Consider the following 16,540-nt stretch of genomic DNA (forward strand, 5'->3'; position numbering starts at 1 on the left):
GGTGGCCGGGCAGAGGCGCTCCTCACTTCCCAGACGGGGTGGCCGGGCAGAGGCGCTCCTCACTTCCCAGACGATGGGTGGCCGGGCAGAGGCGCTCCTCACTTCTTCCCGGATGGGGCGGCCGGGCAGAGGCGCTCCTCACTTCTTCCCGGATGGGGCGCCCGGGCAGAGGCGCTCCTCATTTCTTCCCGGACGGGGCGGCCGGGCAGAGGCGCTCCTCACTTCCCAGACGATGGGAGGCCGGGCAGAGGCGCTCCTCACTTCTTCCCGGATGGGGCGGCCGGGCAGAGGCGCTCCTCACTTCTTCCCGGACGGGGCGGCCGGGCAGAGGCGCTCCTCACTTCCTCCCGGACGGGGCGGCCGGGCAGAGGCGCTCCTCACCTCCCAGACGGTGGGCGGCCGGGCAGAGGCCCTCCTCACCTCCCAGACGGTGGGCGGCCGGGCAGAGGCGCTCCTCACCTCCCAGACGGTGGGCGGCCGGGCAGAGGCGCTCCTCACCTCCCAGACGGTGGGCGGCCGGGCAGAGGCGCTCCTCACCTCCCAGACGGTGGGCGGCCGGGCAGAGGCGCTCCTCACCTCCCAGACGGTGGGCGGCCGGGCAGAGGCGCTCCTCACCTCCCAGACGGTGGGCGGCCGGGCAGAGGCGCTCCTCACCTCCCAGACGGTGGGCGGCCGGGCAGAGGCGCTCCTCACCTCCCAGACGGGGCGGCCGGGCAGAGGCGCTCCTCACTTCTTCCCGACGGGGCGGCCGGGCCGAGGCGCTCCTCACTTCTTCCCGGACGGGGCGGCCGGGCAGAGGCGCTCCTCACTTCCCGGACGGGGCGGCCGGGCAGAGGCGCTCCTCACTTCTTCCCGGACGGGGCGGCCGGGCAGAGGCGCTCCTCACTTCTTCCCGGACGGGGCGGCCGGGCAGAGGCGCTCCTCACTTCTTCCCGGACGGGGCGGCCGGGCAGAGGCGCTCCTCACTTCTTCCCGGACGGGGCGGCCGGGCAGAGGCGCTCCTCACTTCTTCCCGGACGGGGCGGCCGGGCAGAGGCGCTCCTCACTTCCTCCCGGACGGGGCGGCTGGGCAGAGGCGCTCCTCACCTCCCAGACGATGGGAGGCCGGGCAGAGGCGCTCCTCACTTCCCAGACGATGGGTGACCAGGCAGAGGCGCTCCTCACTTCTTCCCGGATGGGGTGGCCGGGCAGAGGCGCTCCTCACTTCTTCCCGGACGGGGCGCCCGGGCAGAGGCGCTCCTCATTTCTTCCCGGACGGGGCGGCCGGGCAGAGGCGCTCCTCACTTCCCAGACGGGGCGGCCGGGCAGAGGCGCTCCTCACTTCTTCCCGGACGGGGCGGCCGGGCAGAGGCGCTCCTCACTTCCTCCCGGACGGGACGGCCGGGCAGAGGCGCTCCTCACTTCTTCCCGGACGGGGCGGCCGGGCAGAGGCGCTCCTCACTTCTTCCCGGTCGGGGCGGCCGGGCAGAGGCGCTCCTCACTTCCTCCCGGACGGGGCGGCCGGGCAGAGGTGCTCCTCACCTCCCAGACGATGGGAGGCCGGGCAGAGGCGCTCCTCACTTCCCAGACGGGGCGGCCGGGCAGAGGCGCTCCTCACCTCCCAGACGATGGGTGGCCGGGCAGAGGCGCTCCTCACTTCCCAGACGAGGCGGCCGGGCAGAGGCGCTCCTCACTTCCCAGACGGTGGGTGGCCGGGCAGAGGCGCTCCTCACTTCCCAGACGGTGGGTGGCCGGGCAGAGGCGCTCCTCACTTCCCAGACGGTGGGTGGCCGGGCAGAGGCGCTCCTCACTTCCCAGATGGTGGGTGGCCGGGCAGAGGCGCTCCTCACTTCCCAGACGGGGCGGTCGGGCAGAGGCGCTCCTCACTTCCCATACGGGGTGGCCAGGCAGAGGTGCTCCTCACCTCCCAGCCGGGGCGGCCGGGCAGAGGCGCTCCCCACCTTCCAGATGTGGCGGCGGCCGGGCAGGGGCTGCAATCCCAGCACCCTGGCAGGCCAAGGCAGGCGGCCGGGGGGTAGAGGCTGCCGCGAGGCCAGACCACGCCACCGCACTCCAGCCCGGGCAACACCGAGCACTGGGTGAGCGAGACTCCGTCTGTAGTCCCAGTACCTCGGGAGGCTGAGGCGGGCAGAGCACTCGGCGTCAGGAGCTGGCGACCAGCGTGGCCAAGATGGCGAACGCGTGCCTGCATCCAAAGGAGAAAAGGCAGGCAGCGGTGGCGCGCGCCGGCAGTCCCAGGCAGTCGGCGGCGCGGGCAGCAGCAAGCCGAGTAGATTGTAGCCTGTGCCAGAGAGGGGAAAGAAAGAAAGGAAGGAAGGAAGGAAGGAAGGAAGGAAGGAAGGAAGGAAGGAAGGAAGGAAGGAAGGAAGGAAGGCTTTTTTTTTTTTTTTTTTTTTTTGAGATGGAGTCTTGCTGTGTCATCCAGGCTGGAGTGCAGTGGCGCCATCTCAGCTCACTGCAACCTCTGCCTCCCGGGTTCAAGCGATTCTCCTGCCTCAACCTCTCGAGTAGCTGGGATTACAGGGACCCGCCACCAGGCCCGGCTAATTTTTGTATTTTTAGTAGAGAAGGGGTTTCACCATGTTAGCCAGGCTGGTCTCAAACTCCTGACCTGGTGATCCACCCACCTTGGCCTCCCAAAGTGCTGGGATTACAGGCATGAGCCACAGTGCCCAGCCTTCAGTGCTGTTTAAATAGCTCTTCTAGTGTGGGCTTCAACTGGGAACATCCTTGTTTTCATCCTCTAGGTTGTTCTTCTGCTCAGTGTTGTTGTTGACCACGTCTGGGCTGCTGCAGGACAATGATTGAAGTTTTAGTAGTGAAAGAGTTTAATAGTATTGACATTGAAACTGGAAAATCATTTTACTAATGTAAGATGATGCTTTACTATATTGAAATCTTAGACAAATAGATGACCCATAGCCCAAATACAGGTAGGATTTATCTTTTATAATAAGCTGAGTCTCTTTTTCCTTTAGATGCATATGCAAAAGAGAAGATGGATGAAAACTAACGTTTCACAAGTGATATGGGCTTAATATAGCACAAAACAAGAAGAATTGGTGCTGAGTATTGCATAATTTTCATTGCAGTTTACTTCCTAGCACTTAATCTAGTCAAAATATTTTTCTTCACAACATTGCTACTTTCCGAATAACTCAGACGCTTAACTGTATTCTGCCATCTAAATTTATATCTGCAATAAGGCATGGAGTATGTGCATCAAATTTTAGGCAAATGAAAAGAACTCACCCCAGGATACTGTTATGGATGTGACAATTTAAGAAGCTACACATCATCTCAAACTATTCTGTTTTCTTTGCCAGGGCTCAGCGGATTCCTACACAAGCAGGCCGTCTGACTCCGATGTCTCTTTGGAAGAGGACCGGGAAGCAATTCGACAGGAGAGAGAACAGCAAGCAGCCATCCAGCTTGAGAGGGCAAAGGTGACTCTCTTTCCCTCTCTTTGGCTCAAAAGTAGATCATTGCTCAGTGGCCACCAGCTGCTCTTCCCTTACCTCAGACATTTCTGCAATAATCATTTTGTGATTATTCTAACAAGGCTCCAGATTGGGAAGCTCTCTGATTCTTTCACCTCTAAGTGAGATTAGTAACATCTCCAAAGAGGGATTCCTCAGAACCTTCACCTTCTTGTGTTTGGTTTGGTGGTGAATTATTGGTCATCTTCCAACTTAGCAATATCAAGCCTCCCATGCCCAGTGTTGGCAGAGAGCCCCCCCAGGTACCAGCTTGCCCTGCCTATTCCTGGCCCCTCCTCATCCATTACTTCAGCCTTTATTACAGGCCACACTTGTGCTGTTGCTCTGCGGATCACCCTGTTTGTTTCTCTACTCTTCTGTCTCGCTTTCAGTATCACACCTCAAGTTCAGTGTGAAGTTCAGGACTTTGAACAACTCTGAGAAGTGTAGCAAAGATGAGCAATAAAGGCCATTGCCAAAATAGACCTTCAGATATTCCACAAGAAGAGGCCTCCATAGAAATCGCTGCATCCACAGGAAGCAGCAAGGAACCAATTGCATGGTTGAAAGTTAGAACCAAAACAGTCACTAGGGATCTCCCATTCCATGTGCTTCCGACTTCATTTTGTTTGTTTGTTTTTTGATTTTTTGAAGCACTACCCCTTTAGTCCAATGAAATTTTATGCACAATAGCAAAATACAAGACAAGGTCATGGCCGGTCTGTCCTCTTTGCCCTACATGACAGACTCCTAAATATTGATTCAGTCTTTCTGATTTTTAGGAGAAGAAAAAACAGAAGCCCAAATAAAGTGAATTCCTTCCCTTTTCTATTTTTATTGTAAAATATTTAGAGGTGAGAGGCTGTGCATGGTGGCTCACACCTGTAATTCTAGCTACTTGGGAGGCTAAGGTGGGAGGATCACCTCAGCCCAGGAAATAAAGGCTGCAGTGAGCTGAGATCACACCACTGCACTCCAGCCTGGGCAACAGAGCAAAACCCTACCAAAAAAAAAAAGGGGGGGGGGACGGTTGCGGTGGCTTACGCCTGTAATCCCAACACTTGGGGAGGCTGAGGAGGGCAGATCATTAAGTCAGGAGTTAGAGACCAGCCTGGCCAACATGGTGAAACCCCATCTCTACTAAATATACAAGAAATAGCCGGGCATGGTGGTGTGCACCTGTAATCCCAGCTACTCGGGAGGCTAGGCAAGAGAATCACTTGAACGTTCCCAGGAGGCAGAAGTTGCAGTGAGCCGAGATCACGCCATTGCACTCCAGCCTGGGCAACAGGGCGAAACTTCGTCTCAAAAAAAAAAAAAAAAAGAGGTGGGAGGAGAATGATGCAGTCAAATTAGGCGTCTTCATTTGCCTCAACACCTATGATGTCTGTGCTCTGTTGGTGGAAGGGGCTTTTCTTGCAGTACATGTGAAGGGACATCAGTGAGGTTCCAGCCTCAACTGCTGTTCCCCAGTCAGATTCCCAGCAGAAATACATAAGTTGGTAACAAAGCAGCTCAGAATATCAGGAATCTTGTGTCTCGCTGTGGCTAATTTTTGTTATAAAATTTTCTTTCAGAATCTGTTTTGTGGCCATTGTGGTCACCCAAATGTGGGTGGCAGCACCGTTTGCTTAGGCTGGTGGTTTATGTGTCCCCACAGGGCTGTGCCAGCCTGAGAGCACTTTGCTGAGAGGCATTTGTGTAAAAAGAGTTCCAAAACCAGCTTTGTTAGCTAGAGAGAAGATGATCTGTGAAGAGCCCTGCCCATCAGCTTTGACGCTGACTAACCCTTCTTTTCCCTGGCAGGACCAGATATTCTGTTGTGTAGAATCCCATAGGTTTTCAGATCTGGACTATTTCAAAAATACTATTTTACCCTCTTCCCACCTTTTTTTTTTCTTTTTAAAAAGACCTTGCACACGTTTCCTGTATTCCAAGGTAAGAAGGTATTTGTTATCATTTAAAATAAACACAGATTTTAAGATTAGAGAAGAGACTGTCCTCCCCCACCTTTGTCTATCCCTCTTAATACTTTAGAGCACATTTTAAAATTTGGAATATTGGAAAGTATTGCAGGAAAGGAAAAATGGTTGGGCTGATAGGACCAAATCATTTTCAGAGTCGTCTCTGCAGGTTTCTTGATATTGCCTGAGAATGTAAAACTCATTTGAGATCCCTCTTTGGAAAGTTATTTCTCTTACTACCTGGTACTATCAGAGTTTCAATATGAAAAATGCTCCTCTCTCCTCCCTTCCTCATTCCTTATTCCATGGTTCTGTCCTTAGTCCAAACCTGTAGCATTTGCCGTGAAGACAAATGTGAGCTACTGTGGCGCCCTGGACGAGGATGTGCCTGTTCCAAGCACAGCTATCTCCTTTGATGCTAAGGACTTTCTACACATTAAAGAGGTAAATGTAGAACATACTGCATCCCTTCACCTGCCAAAAAGCTGAAGCCAGGAATCAGCTCTGAGCCAAACTAGCCAGAGAGGAGACCCGAGGAGCTGCCAGTGCAGTACCTCATTTAATTTGCTGAGCCTTCCAAATCTAGTCATTCTCATTAAGATTGAGAAGTCTGAGATCGTTGCTTGCATTATCACACATTTACAACATTAAATCACAGTCAACTTTAAAATTATAGCATGGATTTCCGACAGACCTCTATGGTCCTCTGGGCACTTTTAAATCCCCTTCTGTGACTGCAGAGCCATAAATGTATGGATCCAACTTAGGAAAATGTAAGTTTGGTGGCATGGCACCTACCCAGAAGGGACTGTTTGCAGGGGATGTTGTAATTATAGACATGTAGACTATAGTCCTGTGCACCTTGACCACGGAACCAACACTAGAGTGTATAATCATTCAAAGAAAGATTTACAGCTAAGAAAAGGGCAGAGGACTCTGGGAAACAGAAGGACAAATGGGTAAAGTGTTTGAGTAGCCAAGAAGGGTGGGATCCAAGACCCCTAGTGGAGAAACAGACCTTTGATACAAAGAAGAATGCTAATTCATTGTGACATGCAGGGAAAAGATGAGTGCAGGCATAGACACTTTAGGGCCTTGGGAATAGGAAACTGAGGACCCATCAACTTCAACCATGGCCTCTACTTTCTTGATGGTACATGAGGTGAGGATGTCTACATTTGTCTAGAAGACAAGAACTCTTGACCTGAAACATGTGCCCTAGCATCTGAATGGTTAAGTTGATTATGTCTCACAATTTCCATCAAAAATGCCCAAGCCATATTCATTAGTTGCTAACACCCACTGTGTCCAGGGAGAAGCAGCACTTGAAAAGGTAAGAGACGTTCTTACATGTGACATGCACACTCACTCACACCAACATTCCAACCTTGTATTTGATTGCTTTCCTGCATTGTATCAATATTTCAATTTGTCCTGGCTGCCGTTTGAGCTATGTGCTTGTTGATCAGTGATTTTCTCTTCAGTCTGGCAGTTTGATGTGACATTGAGCTGGTAATCTTATGTGGACCAGAGCCGCCTGTTTTCATGTCTTGAAATTATCAGATAAGAAAACATCTTTGAAATAGAAAGTGCTAATCATCTTAGGGAAATCCAAATAGAGAAGGGTTGGAACAACACTGAGGTGACCTCTGTAGAGAGCTGGCACAAGCTCCCAGAACATCAACACAAATGAACACATTTCTATAATCAAGTTATAGCCTTTCCTCTCATCCATCACTTAGAAGGCCATCTATTATGCACCATGTTAAGTACTTTCTCAGTAATAAAAAAAAAGCTTAAATGCAGAGAAAAGCTACAACTATGCTTGTCACATAAGCCAAATGATGATCAAATTAAGCTCTTGATTTTACATAGTGACTTTCTCCCAAGTAACTCAAAAAACTCATTCCCCCTGAGTCAGATTCTCACTGTGCTTTCGCTGTTTCCTAGAACTAAGTTAAAACATTTTGGGAAGTTGAATTAACCATTTCAGCAAGCCCTTTGGGTGCCATTTAACAAATGAGTGTTCCAGTGGGCTATGCCACTTCATTTCAGGAAGTAACCTAAGCCCTAGGAAACTATGACTCATGGTCTGTTTTGTCCTCAACACAGTAAAATTTAAATTCCAGACCTATGCACCCAAGATTCTAAAAGGGTCCCTTTGCCCTTTGTTAATTCCAAAATAAACAGACCTATTATTTTAGGCCTGTTATACTAAAAGACAGGAAAGTGGGGAAAAACAACTAAGACCTAGATTGTTCAAGGTTTTATATCAGGTCAATTCAGATTTTTTTCTTTTCTTTTTTATTTTTTTGGAGGCAGGGTCTTGCTCTGTTTTTCAGGCTGGATGGAGTGCAGTGATGCAATCGCAGCTCACTGCAGTCTTGAACTCTTGGGCTCAAGTGATCCTCCCATCTCAGCCTCAGCCTCCCAAGTAGCTAGGACTACAGGTGCACTACTACACCCAGCTAATTGTGTAGTCTAGTATAATGCACTACACTAGCTAATTGTGTAGTACACTAGGTAATTAGTAGTACACTACTATACTGGCTAATTGTGTAGTACACTACACTAGCTAATTGTATAGCTAGCTAATGGTGTAGTACACTACACTAGCTAATTGTGTAGTACACTAGGACTACAAGTGCACTACTATACCCAGCTATTTGTGTGTGTGTGTGTGTGTGTGTGTGTGTGTGTGTGTGTGTGTGTGTAGACGGGGTCTTGCTATGTTACCCTGGCTGATTTCAAACTCCTGGCCTCAACTGATCCTCTTACCTCAGCCTCCAAAAGTGCTGGGAATACAGGAATGTGCCACCATGCCCAGCCCTCAATTTACATTTATTTCAATGCAATCTCAGACTATATGCCACTCATATAGTATGCATGGAGAAGCTGTGGGCATAACAAAGGCCAAATTCTTACCAGACCATATTTCTCATGAGTATGAAGCTGTTACTCAGAATAATTTAAAGTTTACCCAGAACTTCATGGTGGTGTGATTATTCAATGAAACCTTCCATTCCTCCTTCATAATGTATCAGAATCATATATATATATATATATATATATATATATATATACACAGACATATGTAAATTTCACTTTTCTATGAGCTCAGCAAAATATACTACGTATCATTATTACATTTTGAAAAATAATATATGTTTATAAATGTATATATTTTGGGTCAAAATAGGAGAGAATTATCTTGCCCAACACTGATAAAAGCAGTAAAGGGAGTTTTTAGAATCATCTCCAGAGAGCTTAAACAATAGAGCCGATACCTATTTTGTAGAAGTGACCTAGCTGAAACCTTCCCTTGAGGCAGGGAGCTTGAACTAAATTGCTTTCTGCTGTATAATTCAGCAAATGTATAGTTAGAAATGCAATTTTGCCAATCCACCAAATAAGCCCACATTGACAGACTCTCACCCCACACTGGTTGAAGCCTTCTCATAGACTTGGGTCTTGAGTTTACGTGTCATGGAACTTAACTTAAATGGAAATTCTGGAGTTCCTCTTGGGCTTCAGAGTGTTTGGAAGTTACTTGCAAAATTTCACCTACAAATATATAATGTGCTCAGACTTTGTAAGAGTAGGCATCTTTTTCTTCAAGTAGTAAGATGGACCTTAATTTGCAAATCTATATTTGAAAGATCATGACTCTTCCCCAGTGAGATTAGACTACAGATAGTATCATGGAATTTTTAACTGAAAGCTTTTGACAAATTCTGGACTATTAAATGTAGTTCATCTCAGACATACCCGTCTTGCCTTCCAGAGTTCCAGTTACATTGGTGCATATTTATCCTTGTAAAATATGTTCCTTAAGAATTGGTTAGAGCTTCTTGACAAAGACCAAAAGAATCCAAAGGTTAGGACCAGACATTAGTCCAGGGGTTCACAAACTATAGCCCACAGGTCCAGTCTGACCCACTGCCTTTTTTGTAAAGAAAAGTTTTATTGAAACACAGCCGTGCTCACTTGTTGACGTTTGTCTGTGGCTGCTTTCACACAAGGACAGCAGATTCAACTAATTGTAACAGAGACCACATGGTCTGCAAAGCCTGAAGTATTTACTACTTGGACCTTTACAGAAAAAGTTTGCAGAACCCTGCTTTAGTCTATGAATCTACCTCAGATATATACGTATATATATATAGATATATATACACACATATATACATATATAATATACTTTATATAATATATAGTATAGGTATATATACACATATATACATATACAATATAGTTTACATAAAATATAGTAGAGATATATAGATACATACACACATATATACATATACAATATAGTTTATATAAAATATAGTATAGTTTATATAAAATATAGTATATAGTGTAGTACATAAAATATAGTATACACACATATACATATAAAATATAGTTTATATAAAATATAGTATATAATATCATGTATATAGCATTTTATTCTTCTTGTCCCCTAAAATTAATAAACAACATGTGAAGATAAGTGAATTACTATTGATAGCAATTTTATTTCTGAATTCCAGAAATATAACAATGATTGGTGGATAGGAAGGCTGGTGAAAGAGGGCTGTGAAATTGGCTTCATTCCAAGTCCACTCAGATTGGAGAACATACGGATTCAGCAAGAACAAAAAAGAGGACGTTTTCACGGAGGGTACGTTCCCATCTTTTCTATGCGCTTTTTTTTGGTCAGAAAATTGGGTGATATTTTCAAGGGTGTATGCTTTCAAAGTAGAAGATACTTTTCTGTGTGCAAGGTGTTTCTGAAATTGACAGAGAAGAGTTTCAGATAGTTCTCTATCCTCAGTGCATGCTGAAGCCTAACACCACTGGAGACCATATGAATTCCATGGCAGAGACTGTTTTCTGTGGCCTCAGCAAGCCCTCCTTGGAACCCAAGCTTTCCTCTAGGAGAGTCACTTCGGGCATTCTTTCTCCACACAGTGAGTGGGAGCTGACCTGAACCAGCATTATGGCTCCTCTTGGTTCACTTACAGAGACTCTTCCTTAAGTGGGCACAAAATGTGATGGTATGTGCAGGTCCCGGCACTGATAGTACCTTCTCCACCCCAGGCTTTTTGTGGCATCTCTTGTCTCCTGGTATTTGGGTGAAGACAGCTTCAGGTGAATCAACCTCTAGTGAGCTACTGAAGTAGGCATGTAGATCTCAGAGTGCAGGTATTTAAAGGTCCCAGGAACACAAGCACAGCTTGACAGAAGAGAAACCAAATCATCCTGAGTCTGCATGTATTGTGTCGTAGCCTGCACTGAAGCATTGATTTGATATGTGTTACAATTTTTTGAAAGTTCTAAAATAGAAGCAGCTCTTTCTCTTGACCCTCAACCTCTGTTTTCTGTTGAATGCTTTTCTATTTCAAAAAACTCCTGTGTTCTTTAGGCGCCTACCTTTGTCATAATAAGAACCGCTCCAACAGTAATAGGAGATCACAAAAGTATAGTTACCCCACTTTTAATTATCAATCTTTTTTAGCATATAACTTGCCAATACTATTATTAATATTAATCCCTCTTGTCCCTTGTATTAGTCTGTTCTCATACTTCTTTTTTTTTTCTTAGAGTCTTGCTCTGTCGCCCAGGCTGGAGTGCAGTGGCGCAATTTTGGCTCACTGCAACCTCCGCCTCCCAGGTTCAAGTGATTCTCCTGACTCAGCCTCCTGAGTAGCTGGGGTTACAGGCACGCGCCACTGCGCCTGGCTAATTTTTGTATTTTTGGTAGAGGTGGGGTTTCATCATATTGGTCAGGCTGGTCTCGAACTCTTGACCTCGTGATTTGCCTGCCTTGGCCTCCCAAAGTGTTGGGATTACAGGTGTCAGCCACCGCGCCCGGCCTGTTCTCACACTTCTATAAAACTGGATAACTTATGAAGAAAAGAGCTTTAATTGTCACGGTTCTGTAGACTGTACAGGAAGCATGGCAGCATCTGCTTCTGGGGAGGTCTCAGGGAGCTTTCACTGGTAGCAGAAGGCAAAGCAGGAGCAGATGTCTTACATGCCTGGAGCAGGAGGAAGAGATGGGGAGGTGCCACACACTTTTAAACAATCAGATCTCACTATAACACACTCATTGTCACAGGAACAGCACGAGGAGATGGTGCCAAACCATTCATGAGGGACCGCCCCCATGGTCCAGTCACCTCTCACCAGTCCCCACCTCCATCACTGGGGATTACCTCTCAACATGAGATTTGCTGGGGACACAGATCCAAACCATATTATCCCTTTTTTTCTAAAATTTTGTCTTCCATGCTCCTTTTTAGACACATGGGGAGCATGTGTTCCTGTCTTGGGGTCTTTGCATTTGCTGTTTTTTCTTACTGGGACCTTTTTCTTCACACTTACACCAGGCCACTCTATCTGCTTTATATCTTTGTTAGGTATCACCCTTTCAGTGACCCCTTTCCTGCCAACTGTATTTAAAATTGTACCCACTCCCCTTCCCTGTACTTCCCATCCCTTCTCTGACTTAGTTTTCTCTGTTGCACTTATTACTCTCAGAAATATTATATATTTACCTATTTATCTTGTTTAGTATAAGCTGAGCATCCATAATCTGAAAAGCTGAAACACAGAATCCTCCAAAATTTGAAACTTTTTGAGGACTGACATGATGCTCGAAGGAGATGCTCATTAGAGCATTTTCAATTTGAGACATTTGGATTAGGGCTGTTCAACTAGTAAGTATATAGTGCAAATTTCCGAAATCTGAAAACAATGGAAATCCAAAACATTTCTGCTCCCAACCATTTTGGATAAGGGATATTCAACCTGTACTGATATGTCCTACTAGTATATGACTCAATAAGGGAAAGGATTTTGTCTCCCCAATGCCACTGTCATATTTCTACTTTCTAAAACAGGGACGTACGATCAATATTTGTTGAATAAAATAACTGAATTATCATTTTCAAAGTTTTATTGTTATTAGTATTTCTTAATTGTTACAGTCATGGGCCATATAACATTTTTGTCAAAGACAAAAAGTGGGAAGGTGGCAGCTCCCGATGGCATTTGTGGGCTTCAGGGAAGCTTCCAGAGCACACCTGAGGAGACCGGAGTTGAGGATCTTCCATTCAAATAAAGAATATTTTTCGTGACCAATTCCCTACGATCAGTTCTTAACTCTGATGCCCACATAATCATCTTGTAGGAAGAAATGGTTTCTCCGGGTCTTACTGCCTGTTTTGAGCAGTGTTTGACATCTGACTGGCACATTGGTGCCTGGTGTTAGGTTAACAAGCAGTTCATAAGACCATTCCTGTCAGTGACGGTTTTGCCTGATTTCCGCACTGAGTAACTAGAAGAGATGCTTTTGCAAAGTATTCCAGGTCTCGGCTAGTTCTCCACATTCTCTTAGAAATGAGGTCAAAGAAAACATTTGGACAGATTCTTGAAGTTCTTTATAGCAGAATTTGGTGTGTTTTGAATTATTTAATAGGATGAGGGCCAAAGAAAGCTTTGTACTCTCAAGTTCTATTTTCAAAGAATCTGGGGAGTGAGTCTTTAGTTCCTTTTCTTTATCCTAGGAAATCAAGTGGAAATTCTTCTTCAAGTCTTGGAGAAATGGTATCTGGGACATTTCGAGCAACTCCCACATCAGCAGGTGAGGGTTGTAGTTAAACTCTTTTTCATAGACTGTATTCCTTTTAAAAATATTTGAACACACATGCAAGTATTTTTGCTAATTTGGAAACAATTTGAAGGCTTAATTTAAAGATTTCTCTAATTAATATTTCATTTCTCATTTGTTTTCTATGGTAATTTGATTTCATTTAAAATGGTAATAAAAATTCACATCATTAGAATATAATTTTGAAAAACCTTATTTACCCCCCAGAGTTAATAACTGTCCATTGTGTAAATTGATATTCAAAAAATTCATTATTTTACCTAAGAAACGGACAGAGTTGAAGATGGTGAGGGCCAATAAAAAAAGGAAAAAAATGATGCAGACTCTCAAGAAAATGCTCTGTTTTCAGGCTCCATGTGGAACTTCAGGATGTATTAGTACAGCCTGAGCTGGGAGGGTTGAAGCAGAGAGTAAGGCAGGGCCCAAATGAGGGAGGGTGTCATTTACATTTGGACAGCAGACAGCCAAGCCCTGGAGTTAATGGTAATGAAGAGATAGTGGTGGCCTAATAGGGAGTTGTGGTGCATTTGGAAACTCTGGAGGTATTCATGTAGGAATTTTTCTTCTACCACATTCTCTGATTCCTATAGGCTAATTTCATTCTGGCCTAGAACTGCTGTTGCATTAGGGCATCCAGTGCCCTAGTTACCAATTCCAATTGTATTATCAATTTGGAATGGCAAGTCCAAGGCCCTATTCTGGCCTACCAAAACTGGAGGCAACTGGATTGGTTCTGGAATGGTTCTAAATGTCTGGGTCCTTGTTCATGTGAAGCCCTCTGATCTACAGGACACTGAACCAAACCAAGTTTCTGAGTTATACCCAACTAGACTGGAGCTGCTTGGATGTCCACAGAATCGCTTTAAATCAGTTAATGAGTATATTTTGCTTCGTTCCCATTTGTTGGACATTCAGGACATTGAACACTTTAGCTATTACAAACAGGAAAGAACAGCAATAACTGGTTATAAATTTATCTGAGGAATAACTGGTTATAAATGTATTTGAAATTTAAAAGCAAGATAGTAGGAAAAATGTGCCAATATTCTAGAAAATGGGCAAAAATGCCCAAGGGACTGCAGAATTATGAGTTAACAAATATAAAAATAACTAGTGATTGAGGTGATAGTCATTTTTGCCCGAGTGGTTGTTCTGTTTCCTTTTATGAAATTGCATTTGTCTACCTTGTTCCCAGCAACACTGTGCTATGTCCAGCACGGGAACAACCCATGGTGAATGGCTGGCCCGGAACTTCCAGTGTTGCTCTCAACTCCTGTACCCAACTCCCACCCAGTGAGAAATCAGGATATAAGGTCCTTTGTACCAGGGAGGAAGCTGTCTGTTTTTCATACATCTTCAAAATTGACATGTCCAGAATGAAATCATAAGGCAGGTTCTCCAAAGTGGGCGATAGGAAAGTAGTGAAGATAATTACAGGGACAAATGAGTACATTCTTCCATCTTTTAAACTCATGTACTGTCATTTGCAGAGATTACATATTTTGATATGGCTCTCGTTATTGTCTTTTAGCAAAACAGAAGCAAAAAGTGGTAAGTTGTGTTTCCTTTTTAAATCTACTGTTAAGGTTCCTATACATACATGCCTGCAATGTTCCATTTCAGTGACCCAAGTGGCTATAAAATAAGGGAAGAGCCTCCTCGGTGGGGACTTTGATAATCATTTGTCATTCAACCTGAGAATTATGAATGTTGTGGCTGTGGAGAGGCATGCTCAACCTCACCTTGTCACGCATGTCGAATCATCTCTTTCAGACGGAGCACATTCCTCCTTACGATGTTGTGCCGTCAATGCGTCCGGTGGTGTTAGTGGGGCCGTCACTGAAAGGTTACGAGGTACAAATATCATCTGTTACTCTTCAGTTCTTGATCGAGCACCCAGGAGACAGTCCTGTTGACATGTGCTCCTCAAGGGTCTGTTTCCACATGGGTCCTGATGGAAGCCAGTGCTCAGCATGGGAAGGCAGGGGGTACCGTGTGGGGCTCATGAGGCCCTCTGCCCTTTCTTTCCTCTCTTGCACACTTCTCATCTTTTATGTATTACATTGTTTAGAAATACCTCCCCCAAAATATTTACAATGGGAAGATCTGGTCAAAGATTTGCTGTACATTAAATGCAAAGAAAAGGACTTTATCTGTCTTGACCATTCTCATTATTATTAGAAGTAATAGAGAATGAACAGCACAAGAGGACAAACAATCAATCTTCCAGCAAACCCAAACCTTTAAAGCCCAAACAGAGTTCACCCTGCTGGGTTTTTAAGATGATGGCATATACCACCAAATCCTTCTCTGCTTATTTATTGTAAAGGGCACATGTTTTAAAAGACCACTAAAAACATTAGTGAACTTTGGAGATTTAACAAAACCATGTGACAAGGAAAAGAGTAGAGACTTCATTTCAGATGTTTGTTTTGACTTTGTGCTAGCATGGATTAAAAAATAGGTAGATGTGACATTAAACTCTGAAGGTGAGCAGCCTCCAGGGCACCATTCCCATCGAGCTAGGACAATGTGTGGCACATAGTAGGCACTCAGTACACATTTGCTGAATGAACTGATGAATCTCTTTCAGGCAGATCTAAGAATCCTTGCTCTATCGCCCTCTCTTTCTGTCTTGTCTTTCTCAGAGTTGCAAATGTCAGAGGGATGAGCAGGAGAGTGGTCTACAAAAATCCAGCCATGGGCATGGAGAATTTCCGCCAACATACACAAACTAGCAGGAAGGCTGAGTCCAGTGCTGGCCTCAGTTCTCTAGCTGCTCCTCACTGGAGGCAGGCACAACTCAGGCGTGCCAAGGATACCCGGCACCTGTGTACAAAGCCAGCCTGTTGTCTCCTGGCAGCAGTTCTATCCCCTAACAAGGGAAGAGGGAAGAGGGAAGAGGGTCTGGTGAACACTGCTGGTTTATTCCTCAACACCCTGGAGGAGAACCAAGGGGGGTGGAAATTAGCAATTGCACATGGTTAAGCATGAAAAACACCTTCCATGGTAACCTCCCCCTAGGAGACGAATGGCTGCAATAAGGTCTTGGCTCATAGTGCCCTTCCCTCCCTCCTCTCTCACTTTTGACTTCTCTCTCTGCGTGTGTTTGCCTCATTCTTTTTTTCTCACCTCTGCAAAGGTAACAGACATGATGCAGAAAGCCCTCTTTGATTTCCTGAAGCACAGGTTTGATGGGAGGTGAGAAATATAGATGTTTTTGTATTTTTATTTTCCTTTAACCAAACTTGTGTGATAAATTGAATTGTAGATCTATGTTTCCAGGGATTTCAGAAGTTCTCTAGTTAAAAGTTAACTCAGTATTCTTGGGAAGAATATAATAAAAGAACTCTGAAAATATGAAGTATAACATTGAGTCCCCAATGAAGAAAGGACCATGAGAAGAAAAATAAGCCATTTATTTTATTTAAATGTAT

General features: G+C 45.4%; 1 protein-coding gene across 10 annotated transcripts in view; it reads left to right on the forward strand.

The window, feature by feature from the left end:
• CACNB4 (calcium voltage-gated channel auxiliary subunit beta 4) overlaps nt 1–16,540 on the forward strand; it is a 281,740-nt gene that overhangs the window by 229,019 nt on the left and 36,181 nt on the right. For 6 of the 10 annotated variants that reach the window (XM_055292129.2, XM_055292122.2, XM_055292125.2 and 3 more), the window contains 7 exons: nt 3,327–3,446; nt 5,765–5,887; nt 9,979–10,109; nt 13,000–13,076; nt 14,635–14,654; nt 14,877–14,957; nt 16,246–16,304. In XM_055292129.2, the coding sequence (XP_055148104.1) occupies nt 3,327–3,446; nt 5,765–5,887; nt 9,979–10,109; nt 13,000–13,076; nt 14,635–14,654; nt 14,877–14,957; nt 16,246–16,304 (611 nt within the window). The remainder of the gene's footprint in view (nt 1–3,326; nt 3,447–5,764; nt 5,888–9,978; nt 10,110–12,999; nt 13,077–14,634; nt 14,655–14,876; nt 14,958–16,245; nt 16,305–16,540) is intronic. The other 4 variants (XM_055292130.2, XM_055292128.2, XM_055292126.2 and 1 more) reach the window with 3 other exon arrangements.

This window comes from Symphalangus syndactylus, chromosome 9, assembly GCF_028878055.3.
Source record: "Symphalangus syndactylus isolate Jambi chromosome 9, NHGRI_mSymSyn1-v2.1_pri, whole genome shotgun sequence".
Taxonomy (NCBI): Eukaryota; Metazoa; Chordata; class Mammalia; order Primates; family Hylobatidae; genus Symphalangus; species Symphalangus syndactylus.